Source organism: Aythya marila, assembly GCF_965140915.1.
Source record: "Aythya marila genome assembly, chromosome: Z".
NCBI classification, from domain to species: domain Eukaryota; kingdom Metazoa; phylum Chordata; class Aves; order Anseriformes; family Anatidae; genus Aythya; species Aythya marila.
The window spans coordinates 11,250,841-11,273,537 of NC_139080.1; the positions used below are offsets into that span (position 1 = coordinate 11,250,841).

Consider the following 22,697-nt stretch of genomic DNA (forward strand, 5'->3'; position numbering starts at 1 on the left):
TTGCTCAATATAAGAAACAGGAAAATTCATGTGCACGTTTGTACAGGTTAAATATTTATATGGGTGATAAATGTTTTTTGTAAATGATTAGAAACAATTAGTCCCTCGTGCTGGAAGAGCAACTTTCTTACTCCATTTAAGCAGTAAGAACACAATCCAACCAAGTTAGCCATTGTATGTTTAAAAAAGTTACTAAAATAGCTTGGAAGAGAAAAATGTCAAGTCAATGATTCGTAGAATCACAGAATATCCCAGTTTGGAAGGAACCCACAAGGATCACCAAGCCCAGCTCCTGGCTGCACACAGGACCACCCAAAAATCAGTCCATGCATCTGAGAGCCTTGTCCAAATGCTTCTTGAGCTCCAGCAGCTCAGTGCTGTGATCACTGCTGTGGGCAGCCCGTCCCAGTGCCCGACCACCCTCTGTGTGCAGACCCTTTCCCTAACCCCCAGCCTGACCCTCCCCTGTCCCAGCTCCATGCCGTTCCCTCGGGTCCTGTCGCTGTCCCCAGAGAGCAGAGCTCAACGCCTGCCCCTCCGCTCCCCTCGTGAGGGAGCTGTAGACCATGATTCCTATGTATTCTTAAAACCTTGGACAGAAGTAAATCACAGAACAGATGCTTAAAAAAACGACCATCATTACTGGGACAAATCGGCATGGTATTTAATTATCACAGGCATTTGAGCTTCCCCTCCTTCTGTGACAAGCACACAACATTGCTAATGCCAGTGCTTTCTCCATGATTATCCAGCCTCGCTGTAGCTGTTTCATGTGACTATACTGGCAATGCTCTGGACCACACTGGCACAAACTCTAAAAAGGTAAAAATACCAACACTTTTCTATCATGGAAATGAATACATGGTACAATACATAGCTAAACAATGCCATTTTATATGTCATGTACTGAAATATACATACAGGGCTGGCTGATACAGTCAGACTTCTGCAAAACCTGTCCCCTTTTGCAGCACCACATACCTTAGGAGCACATAAAATAGCACTTAACCCTTGTGTTGAGGCATCTTAACCTCTCTCATAATGTTCTGACTTGCATTGTCAGCAATACAGCTCAGCTTCCTGTCCTAATAGCAAACCGTTAACTTGCACAACCAGCAGATTACTGATAAATCTAAACATATGCCTGCAGTTAAATCTGTGACGAAGGTATCTCATATTCTAGAGAGCTTCCTAATCATATGCATACAATTGACGTAAACATGACACAGTATGCAGAAGAGGAAAGAAAAAAGGCTTATGTAAGGAGCAATGTTTATGACTCATGTAGAAACAAGACTTTTAATCTCCTTTTTAATGATGAAGTAACCTTCTGCTGTAAATGATTTATTTTATCTTTGTCAGCTGCTCCATTCTGCAAACTTAACATTTTCAAATGTAGGAAACTTCAAAAATTAATAGCTATTTCTTGATACCTTCTATGTGTCTTTGGATTTTAGGACATCAATTTGAAATAGGATTGATGTAGAATGTATTTGAATATAATTAAGCTATGCTGAGCCTCTAAATTTAAACTATCCTTCAATTAATTAATCACTGGCTTCAGAATATTAATAGACATGGATTTGCAAAACAGTTTAAGAAAACAATTGTATTAATTAGATGACCATTTCTAATGCTGGTATGTTAAGGCAACATTAAGTGGGAAAGTATGCACTGTGTAGGACAAAAATCCCCTGCTGCCAATCTGATAGCTATGAAAAATGATGCACACTACCGTTAGGAACTTTACACTTGCCAAGTATTATTAGGGTAGCATTTCTTAAAATGCAGAAGGTAAACATCAGAAAGCAGTCCAATGAACAACTGGGAACAGTACTATGAACTTATATGTACAATTGCAATTTTCATAAATTCAAATGAGAAAATGGTACAAAATGGGTACAAAATTAACAGATACTTACAGAATTAAGCCTGATTTTTATTTGGTTGAGAACCTTTGTGGTAACACTATACTACAGATGACAAACCTTGGATTTCTTCCCCATCCCCAAAAGATTTGTTACCTGTTTCATTTGAAAAGGTCTGAGAAATACCACACTGAATAAAAAATAATGAAAAACTCTTGAGAAGATTTACAAAATAATCTATCAGAAGAAATTTGATTTGTAGCCTTTCTGGCTAGAAAACTCTTCAGCTTACAGCCTTCAGAGAAAAGAAAGAAAAAGAATGGAAGTTTTGTCTCCCTAAGCACACAATGTACTTAAAAGTCAAAACTATCTCTGTACATTTTAAAATGTTGCTTTTCCATTCTTAGTTTTTCCAGAGCCAGTAGTTACCTAGTGAAAACAGCCCATTAAAACGGGCAGGAAAAACAGGAAGAAACCGAAATTAACTCTTCACCACACAGCGCAAAAATCATGGTCACAGCTTTGTATTTAATGTGGAATCACTTTAAGTATACAATATTTCGAAAGATCCAGAAACTGGTTAAGAGATAAAAGCCAGCAGAACAAAAATACAGGAAAACCAAAATAACATCTTTGACCTTTTTAATCCTAAAGTTAGGGTCCCATGCCTGAATAGACAAGTTTTAGCTTTATGAGGAAAGAAACTTTGGTATGGAGTTGAACTAGCCACACGAATAGCACCTGTAGCTTTCAAAATAAATAGTAATGGCTAACTAGACACTATGGCAGCAAGATATCCCCCTCTTAAAAAAAAAAAAGAAAAAAGACTAAGCACAAGCACACACTTGGAAGTTACGCCTCAAGGCTGGACAACAGAAACTAGTGTAATCTTTTTTATTTTTTTACAGGAATTTTAAAGCACACACTAATTATTTTATTTCTATTGAAATTATTTAAGAAAACTTACTTACAATGAGAATGTTTTCTCTTTATTTGCTTACCACTAATACTCACTCCTTTTAAAATTGCACTCTGATACTTGAAGAACACTGTATTAACATTTTTCTTTAAGACCACTTCTATTTTCTAAAATATTTTATTTGCATTCCATAGACCCATGCTGTTAGCAGTGGGTGTTGCAAGACAAAAGTATCCCCCTACTCCAAAACTTATTTTATTTAAAAAGGTCAAAGATAAAATCAACCACAAACTGGAACAAAAGGGTTTTTTTTTAATAAACTATCAGAAATAACAAATGATAGTTGTGATGCCTGACACTCTCATACAGCCAGTGATTAGATACCGGAATGTTAGTCTATGTTATCTGTGTGTTTTATGGGTTTGCAACAAAGCGTAATACACATTGAACAGAGTAATTGAAACTTCAGTTTCCAGTGTATAATGAATTTAAGTCATTTAATAAATTTTAGTTTTTATTCGAGTATTCCACTGTAGTGCTGTGACAACAAATCACACCTGTGTACCAGAGCATACATCAACAGTATGATGTAACTTTACTTACACCACTGCTATATTTAGCTTTTTGAAAGAGACATAAGCATACACTATGGCCACATCAAATAATTTTCTGGGTTTTTTCTTTGATAACCTTCACTTAGTAATACTTCACTTTTAAAATTTGAATATCGAAAAAAAATCACAGAAGTTTTATACAGGAATAGCTATAAGGAATAACCTCACAGGCACTGATATGACAAACATTTATTTGTTAAGGGCTGAGAGGCATTAATATCATATTGACAAAGTTGTTTGAAAAGAATGACAAACTTTGTCCAAATGGGAAATGCCCGCTTCTGCTTATACGTTGAGAAAAGAAATTCAGAAAGTTATTTTTTGGCCTTGCTATGTCACAAAGTCAATCATAAGAAGAACTACGCATTTAATCTAAAATTATAGTTTTAAAAGCCCTTCTATTAAAAACAAAAACGTCATGCAAAACTTTGATCAATTATGCAGCTGCTTTAAAACTGTTGCAAGACCATACTGTATATATTAGCTTTTATACTGCTAATGCACAACTAACGGCAAACTTGATTAGATTAACACAAATTTGTCTTAATTACACCGTTATATCACACTAAGAAGACAAATGCCACAAGATTGGCAAAAACATTTAATTCTGAGCACTCAAATGGCAGGATAATTGTGTTGTAACCCCTTCACATTTAGGAAAAAAAAAACATAATCCTGCAGTCTCACTTTACAAAAAAAAGAAAAGTTCTGTGAAATATTAATTGGGAAGGGAACAGTTTATACTATCTAACACAAAGTAACTTATACAACTAGTGTCAAGGGCAAACAAAAAAAACTTCTAAATAAAATGTCAAAATACACACAGCAACAGAAGCACAAAGGCTGCATTAAATACAGTCAAGGTAAGACAACACACTTCTTAATTAAAAAAAAAGGACAAAAAAAGAAGAAAAGTTACTAAAGTTAGCAACACATTTAAAGAAAATGCAATGAAAGTAAAAACCTCAAACTATTTTTTTTTTCCAAGGACAGAGTTTCCATTTGTAGTCTTTCCATCCATAATTTGTCTGATACGGCACATCCATTACCATGTTCAGAATCTCAAAGAAGAGCTAGGTTGTTCTCTTCCAAATCTAATCCCCAAGTTAGTTTTGGATGTTTTAAACAGACATTATTATGAATGAAGTAAAAGCAAGGCAACAAATGGACTTTTTATCACCTTCAATCCTAGAATAAAATGACAAACTTTTTTTAAAAGTTATCATAATCTTTTTTGTCTTTTTTTCCCTCTGCTTCAAATCCATCAACCCCATCACTGTCCCTTCTCCTTTTACGATTGTTATGGATGTTGAAGCGTTGATTCATCTGTGGTAATGGATCCATTCCTAAAACTTTGTGTATCTGACGGAATGCAAGGAGTCTCAATGCAAACTATGAAAAGGAAATAAAGAAGACATTTCAGTTAGAAGCAAATGTCAGTTTTGAGTACTTTGTCAAACAATGAAGAAACTGTGTAAGATAATATCATCCTTAGCTCTCACTATCCATCCTTTTCCTTCCCACAATGTCAACAAAGTATTTAATATATGCGTGTCACATTTGTTGCTTCTGTACAAAATCCAGCATCTCAACTTCAACATAGTCAGTGAGCTATTCAGCTGTGTGACTGGTCATTACTATAAATGGATAAATATTAAAATTTAAACAAATTTATTTATACAATCTTAAGTTCCAACATCATTTTAAATCTAATAGAATACTGCTGTAGACAGAGCATCCTTATGGTCATATACAGAAAGGAGTGCTTCAAACTTGTCACAGCTATTTTAGTGCAAAACACAATACTGCTCTGCATCCTATCCTGTGACATTGTCATTGCTTAGCTTCAGGATCATCATCTAAAAAACTGGACTATGTTCTTATAAGAAAGGAAAATTCATGTACACATAGCCTCATTCAAAAACAAACAACAAATGCCTTCAATTTTAGTAATGTTACACATACTCTCCCTTACCTGTGCACTTGAAGTAATATCTTCTCGTTGCTGATCTGTCATTACAGCAAGTGTATCAACAGGGTCTCTTTCGCAAGGATCCAGAAGGCCAGGACCACCTAGAATGGTTAGGCTTGTTAGTAGCACATCTCTACCTTATTGTGACCACGACTACTTATTTTATATTACTTCAGCATTAAGTACATTGATCGAATTCAACTTGCCTTTAAGGATGATTCCTGAAGATATACACTCAAAAACTCTTCTAAGTGCATCCCCAGGACTCTGTGGTCCGGTAGCACTGCTGATTGCTTTTTCTACAAGCAACTCCATAGCCTGTAACAATAAGAAAACCGGCTAATGAAGAAGACTGATCAAAACAGAAAAAAGCTGCTACTCTTGTTCTATACGGAATTTTTCATAAAATGGCTTGCTTTGGAAGGATCATTTAGCTGCTACCACCCTGCCATGGGCAGGGTGCCCACTAGATTAGGTTGCTCAGGGCCTTGTCCAACCTCACCTTGAACACTTCTAGGGATGGGGCATCCACAACCTCTCTGGGCAACCTGTTCCAGTGCTTCACCTCCCTCTAGTGAAGAATTTCCTCCAGACCTCTAATTTAATCTCCCATCTTTTAATTTAAAACCATTCTCTTTGTTCTGTCATTATCTAACTGAGCAAAAAGTCACTATCGTTTTTGTAAGCACCTGAAAAGCTGCAATAAGGTCACACTGGAGCCTTCTCTTCTTTAGGTTGAACAACCCCAGCTTTCTCAACCTTTCTTCACAGGAGAGGTGCTCCAGCCCTCTGAGCACCTTCTTGGCCCTCCTCTGGACCCACTCTAACAGCCCCACATCCTTCTTGAGCTGGGGGCCCCAGCTCAGGATGCAGCACTCTGGGTGGGGCCTCACCAGGGCAGAGCAGAGGGGCACAATCCCCTCCCTCCACCTGCTGCCCACCCCTCTGTTGCTGCAGCCCAGGACGCAGTTGGCCTTCTGGGCTGCAGGCACACACTGCTGGCTCCTGTCAAGCTTTTTGTCCACCAGAGCCCCCAAGTCCTTCTATGCAGGGCTGCTCTCAGTGGGTTCTTCTCCCAGTCTGTGTTCTTGTCTGGGATTGCCCTGACCCAGGTGCAGCACCTTGCACCTGAACTTGTGGAACCTCATTAGGTTCACTCAACAACTTTTGATGTAGAAATTTTGAAGAACATTACACATCACAAAACAATTTCAGTTAAATTGATGTAGAAATTTTGAAGAACATTACACATCACAAAACAATTTCAGTTAAAATAGAAAAAAAATGCATAGAATGAATAGAAGAAAGCTGGGGCAAGATTAACATTGACTACCAATGTGGACATGCCTCTTCTCATCAGAGATTGCCCAAAAGTCTTTTAGAAATTTATAAGATAACATACTGTATGACAGGTAGCCAATTTGTCCAACAACTTTTTTAGAACGCTTGAAAAATGATGGGTTATCTAAACCTGGCAGCCAGAGGAATAAACAGCACACAGCGTATCTAATGACAGTAACAGACTATGACAAAAAATATTTTTTTTCCTATAAGAACACAAAAACTCAAATCATCAAAAATGTAAGTGTCTTTTGAAGTTTAATCTAAATCGCTACTACTTCCTTGGTTTAACAAAACTGAAGTTCACAGCAATTTTTTTCTGGACCTAAGCTAATACTAACTCAGATGTTAAACAATTTAAAAAAAAATCTTATTGATCAACAGATTTTCAAAAATTTACACATCAGAAATTGTTTAAATGATCGTTTTAAAAGGTGTATTTTAAATTCTCTCTCTTTTTTTTTTTTCCCCCCTCTGTGATTATTTCCATTGCTTCTTTTTATTATAGGCCTATTTTATGTATTTTTTTCAGAAAACTGTTAAAAAGATTTGCAATGGCAAGGAATAGCTTTCCTTAGCTTTTTCAGCACTGAACAGATGTTTCAATACCACTTCATTTGCAAGTCTCATTTTCAAACAATGTCTTTTTTTCCCCTTCCTCTGAGTTTACACTTTTTCAAACGCTGCCTTTTATTTTCACTTTGTAAGAGTAAATGCACATTCTGACACGTGCAACTAATTACAGTCAGTGTTGATTACAATTCTTCATTAAGGGTGCTCATTCCTTTCCATGTTAGCTCTGTTTAACTAATAAATTTCAATTCCTGTGCGAGGCATTTCCATAGTTCCACTGGATCACTGAGGACCAAGCTTTGGAGTACTATCCACAGTAACTTAGCTGTTTTCAGATATGAAGCAAAACACATCAGTAAATTTAAAAAACAAAACAAGTTTTTGCATTTATTCACTTGTTTTGCAACCAAAAACCTGAGGACAATGCCCTAGTGTTCATGTACATGTAAGGTCCTGGATTTCAAGTCTGGAAAATCACAGAATCATCTAGGTTGGAAGAGACCTCCAAGATCATCCAGTCCAACCTCTGACCTAACACTAACCAGTCCTCCACTAAACCATAGCACTAAGCTCTACATTTAAACATCTTTTACAGACCTCCAGGGATGGTGACTCAACCACTTCCCTGGGCAGCCCATTCCAATGCCTAACAACCCTTTCCATAAAGAAGTTCTTCCTAATATCCAACCTAAACCTCCTCTGGCCCAACTTTAGCCCATTCCCTCTCATCCTGTCACCAGGCATGTGGGAGAACAGACCAACCCCCACCTCGCTACAACCTCCTTTAAGGTACCTGTAAGTCCTGAATAGTCATTCCTTCTAACATGCAGGAAGTTGACAAAATTCTTCCAATTTAGTTTTTATTTTTAGGTAAATAAGGATGGTGCTATGAATGTCTGTGTTTAAGCTTCCTAAGACTTTCTATTATTAGAAGCACTTAGGTTCTTTTTGAAAAGCTCCTTGACTTGTAACAGGCTTCTAGCATACAGGTCAGAACAAGTTCTGTATTCAGAAAAATACGTATGTTTCTTCAATCTGTGAAATTCAATCTGTGACCAGCATAAATTACAGGTATTTAAAATCACAATTTTTCATTCTGTAACTGCCTTGTCAGTAAGACTTTGCCAGTAGGCCAGAACAATTACTGACTACACAGACTTCAGTGCTGGTTCACATTACTGACATTTTGACAATGCATATCAGCATTGTCAAAAATCAATTCAGAAAACCAGGGAACACTCTTGTAGAGAATTAAGATGCAGCTAGACTTCACACACACTTCTCTTTCCTTTTAGATGTGCCTTAGAACAGACAAAGTGACAAAGAAGAAACAACATTCCTTGTTCTTCACCTTCATGTGTGTTGCAACAGCTGTAAGGGTGCTTTCCTGCAGGCACACCAGATTTTATTCTTTGGCAACTCAGCATCACAGTGATAATTAAGAGGACAGTTACATAATTTTCTAGCTTTTGTATGCTGTATTTATACAGTGTACCTTTCAGACATGTAGCACAGAAACTGGCATGATATCTATATATTACTATTCACACTTAAAAAAAGTATGTAACTTTTTCTATCTTTTTCCAGAAAAAAATCATCACTGTCAGAATTTAATAGAATTGTCTCAAAGTCTAACACATTTCTCATTCAAAGAGTATCAACCACTGAAACTGTCTTGACAATGTTAGTGATCTTCTTGTCAAAACTGAAAAGTTTATACTGGGAAGCAGAACAATGCAACACAATTTGGTTTGTGAAACAAAACAGTCAGTTTATCTACACACATTTCTGAAATTTTCTTTCAGACTAATTTTGGCTGGTCCACAGACTGGAGAGCAAATTACACTCCTGTAGGGCATCTTTTAAAATAACCAATGCAAAAGCAATGCTACAAGAATGCTCAGCTGCAGGAATTATCAGAAGTAAATGGTTTCAACCTACAGATCTTTTTCGAAGTGATAATGATTAAAGATGCTAATTTTGACACATCCACTGACTAGCACTGTGGTATTTCGTCTTGGAGAATGGTCACATTAACAATCACAGGAATTACTGTGATTTGTTCTGTAAAGTGACCTTTCTGTTATCACAAAGGTACCTGGGCATAGCTGACATCACTTCAAACCAGTTTCAGTAAAACCCAAGGAATTTCTAACCACCAGTAGGTGGTAAAACAAAACAAAACAAAGACTTATTTATATAAAGTTAAAATAAACAAACAACACTTGAAATCTAGAAAAAGGATGCTAAACACAAAGAATTCCAAAGAACAAGAGAATTCCTTTGGAAAAATTCCAGCTCCAAATGACTAAACTTCAGAAAATTATGTTTTTAGAGGCACCCTCTATATTCCCTGTAAATACAAGCACAAAAAACATACTACTTCTACACTTAACTGCAGCTAACACTTTCCAGTGCCCTACTTGCAGCACCATGTGCATTGAAAAGACTCATTCAGGAACACTATTACTCACCCAGCTTGGAAAATCAGACCAAGTTGGAACACGCTGACAGAGGTCACGAAGAATACGTATGATAATCACACAGGACTGCAGACCATTAGCTCTAGCCTTGAGAGCGATACAAAATCAAATTAATCAATGCCAGCACCTACAGCAAATAGGCCTTGTTGAAAGACTAAAACACCACTGTTCAATGGAAGCTCAGATACAAGATTGAAACAAATCATTCTACAAGTTTATTCCATGAGCCGCCATTTACAGCAGTATTTTATACAGGGTTAGTAATTTAAGCTTGTAAAAGTCAAAGTGCACAGGTTATACAAGAATAACATTTCTTGATCCCCTGTACACTTTGACCTATGTTCACTTGTAACAATAAATACAGTATCTTTCTATATTAGAAATAAAAAGGATAAAGTAAATGCCTAAGAAGTAGGTATAGAGACTGAAAGGTCAAGGGAATCTGTTTGGTTTCTTTATTGTGCCTTTGCCAGAATGCAAAGTCACTAAACCAAACAGTTGCTTCTCACCTTTCATTCCCTACACTTAATGCACTTAAAAAAAATAGGAAAAAAAGTCTTAAATCTAAACACAAAGCTTTAAACACATATTCCATTATTTAAAGCAAAGTTACTCTGCAGCCTTATGGAATATATAACAAATATACAACATATGATCACCCCAAGCAAGTCAAACTTTCAACATCGCCTTCTCAATGACCAGAAAAAAAAATCATGTCAAATGAGCAATAACTGCATAAAGCAGTTCCTCCATACTCAACTTTCTACATTTAAATTTAGGGACCAGAAAAATAGTAAGTATTATTAGCATGAACAACGCTGAGTGTTTTCACACAATTAAACATTTATATCGCAACTGAACTAATCTCTCATAAGGCTACAAGAAGAAAGTAAAATGATGTTCCGAACCTGGAACCACTTAGCGTGGCGTAGAGCAGCCAGAGCGTCAAGGCATTTTTGCCTGTCCAAGACGTCCGCTGGGTCTTTCACCATACCCGAGGTTACATCTAAAATGGATTGAATTGGCAAAATGCAGTGAGGAATGGGTGTTTGACCAGGTGAGCAAGACACTTCCTTAAAGTAGCTTCAATGTCACACATGCCATTTGAAGTTTAAACCCTTGAACAACACGTGTAAATGTTCCATAAAAGGTATTCAATTAGGATTAGGGCAACCCAGCATGAAGATCAAGAGCATAATAAACTTCATTTAGCTCTCAGGTTATTTTCAAATGCATTGCAGATTACGCAATGCTTAGCACTTCTTTATTTAAGCTATCACTGGAAAAATACGTATCCCCTAAAATTAAATACTGAAGGAAGGATGGTTGGACACAGTGCGCCAGCACAGAGAACACAAGACAGACAGAACACAAAAATCCACTTTAACCAAGTAGTAACATTTAATCTCAGTTTCTTGTATGTTTTAACTGTCATCTGTTATTTGGGACCTAGTCCTCAAAAGACGTATAACATCTCAGAAGCACTAGACGTTTAGTAGTGATGTTATTTTTATTATATCTTAACCTTGGTATGAAATGATTTTTGCTTTAAAAGCTAATTGAAGGAATCTGAAATGCTCTTCAATATTACAGAGTTCCACTACCTTCTAGTACCTAACCTCTCTTACTCAAATTCCTCAACCCATAATACATATGCTCCAATATAACTTCAGATGTAAAGAAAGATCTGAAAGGGGACTGCTTTAATTAAGATTCAGCAGGAAAAAAGAAAAGCTAGGAATAGTTTAAAAAACAAAAGCACAATGTCTAAACGCAAATGTAGATCTTGTGTATTAAATATTCAGAAAAGGACTTAATTAAGTTACCAAGCTGACTGCTTTGTTACCTAAATAGAGTAGACCAGAAGGCCATTTTGGAATTGGTTTAATCAACAACAGGAACCACACTGAACAGTCTGAAATGGTATATTCAGGTTGCTTAAAATTATAAGCATATGATACATTTAATGTTTTTATTTTATTATTTATGAAAATGGTTATTGTGACCTGTAACAACAACAAAAAAAGGTAGCATGACTGGTAATATACCAGGTAAGAGGAAACAAAAAGCCCTCTCTCAATGGCACTTGTTTCACAGGAACTGACTGTGTAAAACTATATGGTTTACTGCAGCAAGATATAACCTTCGGTAAGTCAGAGAATTGAATTAGTAAAACAGAAAGACTTACGAAACAGGCCAACACGGAGAAAATTCTAGGTATGCTGCAGAGACAGCCCTGAAGCTGCCACATACTTATAGACAAATATATAATGAACAGTAGGATACTCTACTACGCAGAGCAAAAAAAAAAAACTGTAAACGAGCATGGTGCTCTAAGTTTCCAATAACTGAATTTCAACTAAGGTACTACACTGAGATTTAGGCATTTTTATATGATATTCTTATTGCTCTGCATAGGGTTAAAATGAGGACTAAGAACCAAGTTGAGAAAAACAAGGTTATCTTCTCTCACAGATAATCAACTTATGGACCATATGTTGAAGTGGAAATAAGAAACGAACAAAGCCTTTACAGAGCAAATGAAGACATTTAATGTGTTTCATTTAAAACAAAATCAAAAAAGTCCAAAAAAAAAAAAAAAGGAAGAAAACCCAAAGAAACCATAAGAGAGGGGAGCTAAAAGCGACAGAGAAGGGCCGGGTGAAGTTGTCACTACTCTCACTGTTGAAGATAGTAGGGAAAAACCTCTGAGTTGTCCCATAGGATTGTCTGAGTGCTCCTCAGTTAAGGCAATGATCCCAATACTCCATCCAGAATTTTTTTCTTCTTGCATCCCTCCAGGGGTCACTGTGCCTGCTGCTTCCCTAAAGTGCCTGTATAGGAATGTGCGGAAACATGGGAAATAAACAGGATAAGCGCGAGATCTGTGTTCAGTCGCAGGGCCACGATCTCGTTGCAATCACAGAGACCTGGTGGGACAGCTTGAATGAGTAGAATCCTGTCATGGAGGGCTACGGCCTTGTTACGAAAGACAGGCTGGGGAAGTGAAGGGGTGTGAGGGAGCAATTAGAGTGTACCCAGCTCCAGCTGGAGGAGGGTGAAGGACAAGTGGAGAGCTTGTTGGTGAGAATTAAGGTGTGGGCTGGTATGGGGGATACTGTTGTGGGGGTGTACTACAGGTCACCAGATCAGGAGGAGGAGGTTGATGAGGCCTTCTACAAGCAGCTGGTAGTAGCCTCACGATCATGGGCGTTGGTTCTCCTGGGGGACTTCAATTTTTCAGACATCTGTTGGGTAAGCAACTCGGCCAGGCATGAACAGTCCAAACAGTTCCTACAATGCGTTGAAGATGATTTTCTGACGCAGGTGGTGGAGAAGCCAATGAAGCAGGGATTGCTCCTGGACCTTGTCCTTACCAACAGGGATGGGCTTGCTAGGGATGTGAAGGTCGGGGGCAACTTGGGATGAAGCGACCATGAGATGGTGGAGTTCCAGATGGAACTTGGTGGAAGAAGTAAGGCGAAAAGCAGGTTTGCAACCCTGGACTTTCGGAGAGCCAACTTTGACCGCTTCTGGGACTTGCTTGGGAGTATCTCATGGGCTAGGTTGCTAGAAGGCAAGGGTGCTTGTGAGAGCTGAGCAACATTTAAACAGCACTTCTTCCAAGCTCAGGATTGATGCATCCCCAAGAGTAGGAAATTGGGAAAGGGGGGCAGGAAACCTGTGTGGATGAGCAAGGAGCTCATTGATAAGATCAAAAGGAAGAGGAAGGTCTATGAAATGTGGAAAAAGGGCCTGTCCTCTTGGGAGGAGTATAGAAGGGTTGTAAGGGTCTGCAGGGATACGACAAGGAAGGCTAAAGACCACCTAGAGATGAGGCTTGCAAAAGACATAGAAGATAACAAGAAGGTTTGTTTTTTTTTTTTTTTTTTTAAGTATGTAAACAGTAAAAGGAAGACTAGGGATAATGTGGGTCCCTTGCTGAACGAGGAGGGTGTCCTGGTAACGGGAGATGCTGAGAAGGCAGAGATCCTGAATGATTCTTTGCTTCAGTCTTTGCTTCAAGGACTCCCCCCCAGGACTCCTCGACCCTGGAGGGAGGAGAAAGAGTCTGGGAAGTGGAGGGTTCCGCCCTTGTTGACAACGGAGTGGTTTGTGAGCGTCTGAGTGGGCTCAACCCACACAAATCCATAGGTCCCGATGCGATGCATCCACATGTGCTAAGGGAGTTGGCAGAGGTGAACGCCCGCCGAACCGCTATCATCTTTGAAAGGTCCTGGAGAACGGGTGAGGTGCCTGAAGACTGGAGGACAGCCAATGTCACGATGGTCTTCAAGAAGGGCAAGAAGGAGGATCCAAGAAACCACAGGCCAGTCAGTCTCACCTCTGTCCCTGGAAAGGTATTGCAGCAGCTTGTTCTGGAGGCCATCTCCAAGCAATTGGAAGAGAAGATTATTATGAGGAGTAGTCAGCATGGATTCACCATGGGAAGTAGTGCTCAACCAACCTCATTGCCTTCTATGATGGCACCACCAGCTGGGTAAGTGGGGGGAGAGCAGTGGATGTCATCTACCTTGACTTTAACAAGGCTTTCAATACTGTCTCCCATGACATCCTGATAGCAAAGCTGAGAAAGTGTGGGATAGAGGAGTGGACAGTAAGGTGGGTTGCGAACTGGCTGACTGGCCGAGCTCAGGGGGTGGTGATCAGCGGCGCAGAGTCTGGCTGGAGGCCTGTGACTGGCGGTGTTCCCCAGGGGTCGGTGCTGGGTCCGGTCTTGTTCAACATCTTCATCAACGACCTTGATGAGGGAATAGTGTCCACCCTCAGCAAGTACGCCAATGACACAAAGCTGGGAGGAGTGGCTGACATGCCAGAAGGCTGTGCTGGCATTCAGCGAGACCTGGGCTGGCTGGAGAGATGGGCAGGAAGAAACCAAATGAGGTTTAACAAGAGCAAGTGTGGAGTCCTGCACCTGGGAAGGAACAACCACATGTATCAGTACAGGCTGCAGGATGACCTGCTGGAGAGGAGCTCTGAGGAGAAGGACCTGGGGGTCCTGGTGGATGACAGGTTGACCATGAGACAGCACTGTGCCCTTGTGGCCAAGAGGGCTAATGGGATCCTGGCATGCATTAAAAGGATCGTGGCCAGCAGGTCAAGGGAGGTGATCCTCCCCCTCTACTCTGCCCTGGTCAGGCCTCACCTGGAATAGTGTCCAGTTCTGGGCTTCCCGGTACAAGAAAGACAGGGATCTCCTGGAAGGAGTCCAGTGGAGGGCCACAAAGATGATACGGGGCCTGGAGCATCTTCCCTATGAGGAAAGGCTGAGAGACCTGGCTCTGTTCAGCCCTCAGAAGACTGAGAGGGGATCTCCTCAGTGTTTACAAATACCATAAGTGAGAGAGAGAGAAGGATCTGGCCAACCTCTTCTCAGTGGTTTGTGGGGACAGGACAAGGGGCAATGGCCACAAGATGGAGCACAGAAAGTTCCACACCAACATGTGAAAGAACTTCTTCATGGTGAGGGTGACAGAGCACAGGGACAGGCTGCCCAGGGAGGTTGAGGAGTCTCCTTCTCTGGAGATATTCAAGGCCCCTCTGGACGCCTATCTGGGCAGCCTGCTCTGAGGAACCTGCTTTGGCAGGGGGGTTGGACCTGATGATCTTTCAAGGTCCTTTTTGACCTCTTCAATTCTGTGATTCTGTGAACCAACGCAAACCTACACAAGGAAGGTTTCAGGTAAGATAACAGAAGAAATAGGTATGACTTAGATATTACAGACAAGGGGTACACCCAGAGAAAACCCACAGCAGGAAAAGAGAAGCTAATAAAGTTGATAAGCTTAAAACAAAATATGGGTTTGTTTGTTCTAGTAGCCTAAAGAGTCAATTATTTACATTCTTATAAAACCAATCACAGAATCGTCTAGGTTGGAAAAGATCTCCAAGATCACTGAGTCCAACCTCTGACCTAACACTAACCAGTCCTCCACTAAACCATAGCACTAAGCTCTACATCTAAACATCTTTTACAGACCTCCAGGGATGGTGACTCAACCACTTCCCTGCGCAGCCCATTCCAATGCCTAACAACCCTTTCAGTAAAGAAGTTCTTCCTAATATCCAACCTAAACCTCCCCTGGCGCAACTTTATCCCATTCCCCCTTGTCCTGTCACCAGGCACATGGGAGAATAGACCAACCCCCACCTCGCTACAGCCTCCTTTAAGGTACCTGTAGAGAGCGATAATGTTGCCCCTGAGCCTCCTCTTCTCCAGGCTGAACAAGCCCAGCCCTCAACTACTCCTCGTAGGACTTGTTCTCCAGACCCCTCACCAGCTTCGTTGCCCTTCTCTGGGCTCTCTCGAGCACCTCAATGTCCTTCTTGTAGCGAGGGGCCCAAAACTGAACACAGTACTCGAGGTGCGGCCTCACCAGAGCTGAGTACAGGGGGACGATCACCTCCCTAGCCCTGCTGGTCACACTGTTCCTGATACAAGCCAGGATGCCGTTGGCCTTCTTGGCCACCTGAGCACACTGCTGGCTCATATTCAGCTGACTATCCACCAATACTCCCAGGCCCTTCTCCGCCAGGCAGCTTTCCAACCACTCCTCTCCCAGCCTGTAGCTCTGTTTGGGGTTGCTGTGCCCCAGGTGCAAGACCCAGCACTTGGCCTTGTTGAACTTCATACAGTTGGCCTCCGCCCATCGGTCTTGCATAATATGCAAATAGGTAACACTGCAAATTTATAGCACAATAATTCACTATGTAATTTTAAACTCTGATTACTTCAATTCCAACTCTACAAAAACTTGGAAAATAATTTTGGAAAAAAAAATTATATTTTTTTTAATTTGGAAAATAATTTTATTAGTAACTATTACACTGTAAGAGCACAGAAGTGCACTTAGTGCTGGAAATGTCAATCTACAGTGTCCCTCTAATAATAGAAATCATATGAATACCCTTGAAACTTAAAAAGACTGTGAAAGTCAGAAGTTGCCAAGGCACTTATTGAACTAAGAATATACTGACTTAAAAAAAAAAAAGGAACTCTTGTAATATTTAATCTGTGGATTTTTGCATGTTTCACATTTTAGGATTAACCCCTTAAAGACTATTCAACTAAATTCAGACTCCTAACCTACCACCCTAAAGCTAAATCACAAAACTGAATTAATTTACAAAACACAAGCATGAATTCTCACCCTACATATTTATTACTAGCCTAAATATAAGGGGTTAATCTTCAGTTAAACATGCCGTGTCCACACTACTTCTTCATTAAAAGTTAACAGGTATATCAATTTTGGTAGTTTTATTACGTGAAACACATATTACCCAGTCAACTATTTCAAAACTAGTGTGAACACTGCTGAACTCTGAGAGACAAAGACGAAAAGAAAAAAAAAAAGCCAAACACAAAGTAACAGGAGATGCTAGGACTATGCATCCAAACCCCCTCCTTTATAATGTATGGCAGGTGTGACAATGAGCTTTAGAAAACCTTGGTCAAAAATCCTTCCGATGTCTTGGCAGCAACCCCTGACAGGAATCAAGTCCCTCTGCTAGAAGGCTTTGGACCGGGGCTGTTAGCTAAGGATGGAAAAAAACACACGCGCACACACATATGTGTTTATAAATATGTACACTTTGTTTGCTGAAGGAAATATTCCACAGCAGGGGTTAGAGCACTTTGAATGTATCAGATTTGGGAAACTGTCAAATGCACAACACTGTAAGGAACAGTAGCTATGCAGTTAACAATTTTATTTCACACTGTATTTTTCTTTTTTTTTTTTTTTTCCTTTTATCTTGTAATGGGATTATTATACATCAAACACGATTCTACTCCAAGTGCAAATCTCAGTCTCATCTTTATTCAAACTGGTTCTTCCGGTAAAGCCTTCCTTATCACCTGAACTAGCTTCCCAAGCGAGCTAAAAAAAAATGAAAACTTTAAACCATTGTAAGACACAGAGCATGAGAAGCTGCAGTAAGAAAAAAAAAACAAACACATACTGTTAACTCTGCAGCAAATAACCAGCAGTCTTCATAATAGGGCTTTCTTTGCTGCAATAATTTGCAATTCAGTCTTCTATTTTCTCTTGTTTCAAGAGTGAACTTTACTGCACATCCATTTTATTCTGCTCAGTGTCTTGAAGAGAAAACTAACTTGATTTGGCTTGCCTAGAGGCAGTACTGCATTCAGCAGTGAATAAACTCACAACGATCATTTTAACTCAAGTGTGGGTCAGACAAAAATACAGGTTTGTTTCCTTTGGGGGGCATAAGTTAAGGGATTGATTGTAGGCATTTGAAATTTATTTTTAGTCTGCATCATAAAATTTTAGGCCTGAAAAAATTCAATTGAAATTGAGTATTATGGCAGGAATCAATATTGCACTTTTGCATAGTACACTAAGAAATTAACATAGTGTTTAAGGTTAACTTCTTTTAATTATTAATCTAATTTAATAATCAAAGCTTTTAAGAGAAAGTATTCCTTAAGGACTTAAGCAATATGCAAAGTCTGATTCAGACAAACCAAAAGTCATGTGACACTTAAAATTGCCAAAAACCAAGTAGTATTGGTTGGATGTGACAGTACATGTACAAAGCATTTATAGTTAGGTATGATATGTGCAGCTTAAAAGTCATGTACAAAGCACTCAAAGACTCTTCAGAAGTCATCCAAACTACAGAATGCATCTTGATTTTGTTCTGATTACATAGGATGACTTTGTTAACCCAGTTTGCCTTTGATGCACTAGTCACAGCTACAGAACATTTACTAATACAGTATAAAACCTCAAGTATTTTAGAGGACATGTAATGATCAGATGAAATTAAAAAACTGTGGCTTATATAAATATGTATATACACAAGCACATGTATACATAAACAAACACAATTTTTCAACCTGCATGAGAAGCATTAACACCAGATTTCCTATTTGTAGGTTCATTGTCAATCACCAGAACCCTGTTTGCCATGTCTTTCAACTATGAAAATACAGGATTAAAAGGAAACAAAAGTTAATTTTATCTGACCCGTAAATAAAAAGAACCAATGTACTGCAGACATTAATCATGCTTGTTGGCTTAAAAGCTTTTGGAGCTTTGAAAGTGTTACAGAACAGACCCTAAAGCAACACTGCTGGCACCAGAGAAACTGTGGACTTCAGAAATGTAAATTGATTTATAAACTCAACCTTCTTCTTCAGCTCAATGACAAAGCCATTTCTTACACTACTCGTCTGGGTTTGCCAGTTGGATAGAAGACTGATTGTAATACCAGGAGCCTAAATATACTCAAAAAAGCACTCCAGACCAAGAAGCAACCTCAGAGAGCTGGAAAAAATCGCACTGTCTTTTAAAGTTAGAAGCACCATTACCATCAAAATTATTACACAAATGTATTTTAAGTGGTACTGCTAATTGGAAGTGTAAGTGACGGTAATACCGATCTGGTTTAAATCCAAGACCATTTGATTTGTTTTTCTAAAATGATAAAATCTTTATCTGAGGGCAAGACTGCTCTACAAAGCCAGTTTATAGCCACATGCTGTAAAATACTTAGTTTTTCAAGTTATTTTATAAGAGGGGAAAAACACTTAAGTTTGTACCTTTTCCAGAAAGCTGAGGTTGGACATAAAGTTACAATTTCAAAAAATTAAATAAATGCATCATATAAACATTTGTTTTAACCAACTGTTGTCTACTAAGACTGGTTGTTGAAAAACAAGGTTTCAATCAGTATTAGTTGTGCCAGCATGTTACCTTCCAGGACCTTAACGCCACCTTAAGCAGAATAGATAAACATATAAAATACATAAGAAAGAAGTAACATTTTTAACAACTTCCCAACCTCCATCCCTCATGTTCTCCTCCCGAACGACTGGAGATGTCAGCGTGATAGTAACTTGCATTTTGGGTTCCACATATGAATTTAAAATTATTGCTGCTTCTGGGACTGCACACTTGATATCATATTTCTCAGTACTTATTACCTAAATATTGGGAAACAGAGATTTCTATCAGCAACAATAAAAGTATGGAGAAGAAAATGGACTTCAATGTAGTCTTTTTAACAGAAAGACAGAAATGCAGCATTAATTATATGAAGCAAATACCTCTGTATTCAAAGAGGTCACAGTATATGCAATTAAAAAAAAAAAACGTATAAACATGTAGATGCACATAGATCTGTGGACTGACTTACTGTTATCAAATCATTAATGAAAACACACAGCAGTCACCAAGCGCGCAAAAGAAAGAGGAAAAACTACCCATATAGGAAGTTCATATGCAAAGTAAATTACACAGCATAAACTTGGACAGCATTTAAAAGAAAGAAAAGCCTCAGTGCCACTTGAAATGTCAGTTGGGTATTATTCCTGGTCAAACATACGAGTCTTTTTTAAAGACAAAGCCTCGGTGATTCTCCTCCTTCCAGCTCTCATTTAGAGGTTGGGTACTGCTAGGCACATTTTATACTTGGCTGTCACATCTTCAGACGAGAACAAAGATTACTCTGCATTTCTTCTTGCTACTGATTTAATAGTTCTAAATATCTCAAGAAGAAGCTGTAGGAAACTGTCATCTCGTTTTACAAACTAGAAGCCAGTTCTCTACAAAGACAGACCAGGATGAGCAATTTTCAGCTTTTCTTGCTTTATTACTTTGAGCAGGACCCAAGACTATTTCCTAATTAATCTGATCCTGCTAATGCTTCTACCATGCCACTGATTCTGCTGAGCAATTTACCAGACTGTACTGAAACACTGATGCCACAAGAAACCTTTCTATAATGATGGTGGGCAGGCTTTTTTTCTGTAGGGAGCAATGGAGTTAAAGACTCAATATTCATTTGTTATAGGAATATAGCAAATAGTTTATATGCGTTCCACTGAATGGTCTAAGACAGCCTTTTTATTTTTTGGTAACTTTTAAGAATGGTGCCACATTAAGAAGCTACAAAACTTAATTTGTTAACTGTGGAACTACGAAGCATACGTACTGGAAGCAGACTGGCATTAATGGAGAACTTTGACCCTAAAGCAGTAAGCTTTCTGTAACACTGCACAAATTACCTCTGTCACTGGTGGTAACTGGACAACAGAAAGTCATCTTCTGCTCGTTTTTGTTTTCCAGTCAAATGAAGTCTATTAAATGATGGTTAATACTACACCACTAGCATAAACACCTAGACACTTAGACACTTGTAAACACAATGTACAGAAAGCAAAACATGCAGTGTGGTCACTGAATTCAGATGGAAACACTCAGCAAAACAGAAGAAATTCAACTTGAGCTATGGAATGCAGTAGTCAGCCCTGCAGACACATGACTTGGACAGTTTTTTTTTTTTATTATTATTTTTTTTTTTTTTTTACACAGAAACTTAAAAAAAATCAGATGAAAGAATCTGAACTGTACTTACTGCAAGTTGTTTGGGAAGACTTTCAGCAATACGACTGAGTAACATCTTTGAAGGCTTCTCAGCACATAACAAAACAAGATTGACATTCCTGTCTCCACGGAGCAGCAAACCTTTAGCCAAAACACCTACCCGTAAAACTCCTTTCAGAGCTCTGTGAAGTAAATTATAGTCAGAAGTTGCATTTAAAATAGTATTTAAAGTAGTATTAAAATTTTAAAGCTAGTCCTGCAGATAGAAAAATGAAATGGAATAGGAATATTCCACATACTCTTGAGGACACAGTCCTCATCAAAATTTACTGTATAAAAACCTGAACAGAACAGGACCCCTGGAAGCACTGAAAAAGGTACAAGGAAAACCGTAAGATTTTAGAAACAAAAGGTGAATTTCTTAAAAAATAAAAATACCTGTCTTTACTGCCATCTTTTTTATCATCTCCCTCTTTGCTCTTGTTCTTTTCATGGTCGGTCATATTGTCAGAAACAAGTTTCAAAGCACGCTCAGTAATAGAAACAATTTTTTGGACTGCCTGAAGTTCCTCCTCTGTTGGATATATTGCTGCGTGTTTGGTCATCACGTAGCGGTCGTCAGAGGAGTCAGGGCGGCGTACAGGCTAAACAGAGAAAAAAAGTGTATTTCTGAAATGTGACAACATTTCAAAGTTCACAGAATATTCAAGCCTCAAATGACTGAAATGTAACAAAACATGAGCTGAGATGTACTTAACAACTTACACTGCTCACAAACAATCACGTTTGAAGAAAGATAAGCTGTATCAAAATAAAACCAATTATGAAATCTCTAGATCCAAAGTACTCCTCTCCCCCAAAATAAATATCTATGGTCTTTTTATTAAATGGGAAATACTTGCATACTTATTCACTGCTGCAAAACAAGGTATCTATAGTTGCTGTTATAAAGAAGAATTCAAATAGCAAGGTGCCTCAGGGGTCTCTAGTCAAACTTCCTGTGCAAACCACGGTCAGCTATAAGATCAGATCACATTGCTCAGGGATTTATCCAGTCATGCCTTGAAAAATGCAAAAGATGGAGGCTGCACAACATCTCTGTGAAAAAAGTTACTTCCTGTATGCGGTCTGAACCTCTCTTGCCAGTGACAAGATCCCTCCACAAAGCACGTGTGTTGCAGCCCCCAGTCATTCTGGTAACCCCACACTGAACCTGCTATTATTTATCTATGTCTTTCTTGTACTAGAAAGCCCTAAACTGAGTGCAGTATTGCAGTTTGGGTTTAATGAAAGCAGATTGCTTTCTATCATCTATTGATTATGCTGCTGTTAATACAGATCAGGATGCTGTTGGTGTTCCTTGCTGGCAGGGCACATTGCTGGCTCATGTTCAACTTACTGTCTGCCAAGATTCCCAGGTTCCCTTTAGCAGCTCTGCTACCCAGCCTGTCATTCCCCAGCCTGCACCAATGCAATGGGTTACTCAGTCCCAAGTACAGCACTAGCTATTTGTTCTTGCAGAATTGCATGAAGTTCCTGCCAGCCTATT

The 22,697-nt window shown here is 39.0% G+C and overlaps 1 protein-coding gene and 1 long non-coding RNA gene across 3 annotated transcripts in view; both read right to left on the minus strand.

Moving 5' to 3' along the window:
* Window positions 1-2,376: 2,376 nt before the first annotated feature.
* The window catches only part of ZFR (zinc finger RNA binding protein), a 47,812-nt gene continuing 27,491 nt past the window's right edge, over window positions 2,377-22,697 (minus strand). For both annotated transcript variants that reach the window (XM_082783413.1, XM_082783412.1), the window contains exons 13-20: window positions 21,587-21,792; window positions 21,180-21,330; window positions 19,605-19,746; window positions 10,679-10,776; window positions 9,762-9,857; window positions 5,580-5,691; window positions 5,377-5,474; window positions 2,377-4,793 (exon numbers count right to left, since the gene is read on the minus strand). In XM_082783413.1, the coding sequence (XP_082639539.1) occupies window positions 4,614-4,793; window positions 5,377-5,474; window positions 5,580-5,691; window positions 9,762-9,857; window positions 10,679-10,776; window positions 19,605-19,746; window positions 21,180-21,330; window positions 21,587-21,792 (1,083 nt within the window). In that variant the 3' untranslated portion in view covers window positions 2,377-4,613. The remainder of the gene's footprint in view (window positions 4,794-5,376; window positions 5,475-5,579; window positions 5,692-9,761; window positions 9,858-10,678; window positions 10,777-19,604; window positions 19,747-21,179; window positions 21,331-21,586; window positions 21,793-22,697) is intronic.
* On the minus strand, window positions 17,366-19,596 carry LOC309890037. Its single transcript, XR_014319364.1, has 2 exons — window positions 17,757-19,596; window positions 17,366-17,674 (listed from the first exon to the last, which is right to left on the minus strand). It is a non-coding gene; the product is annotated as an uncharacterized lncRNA (long non-coding RNA).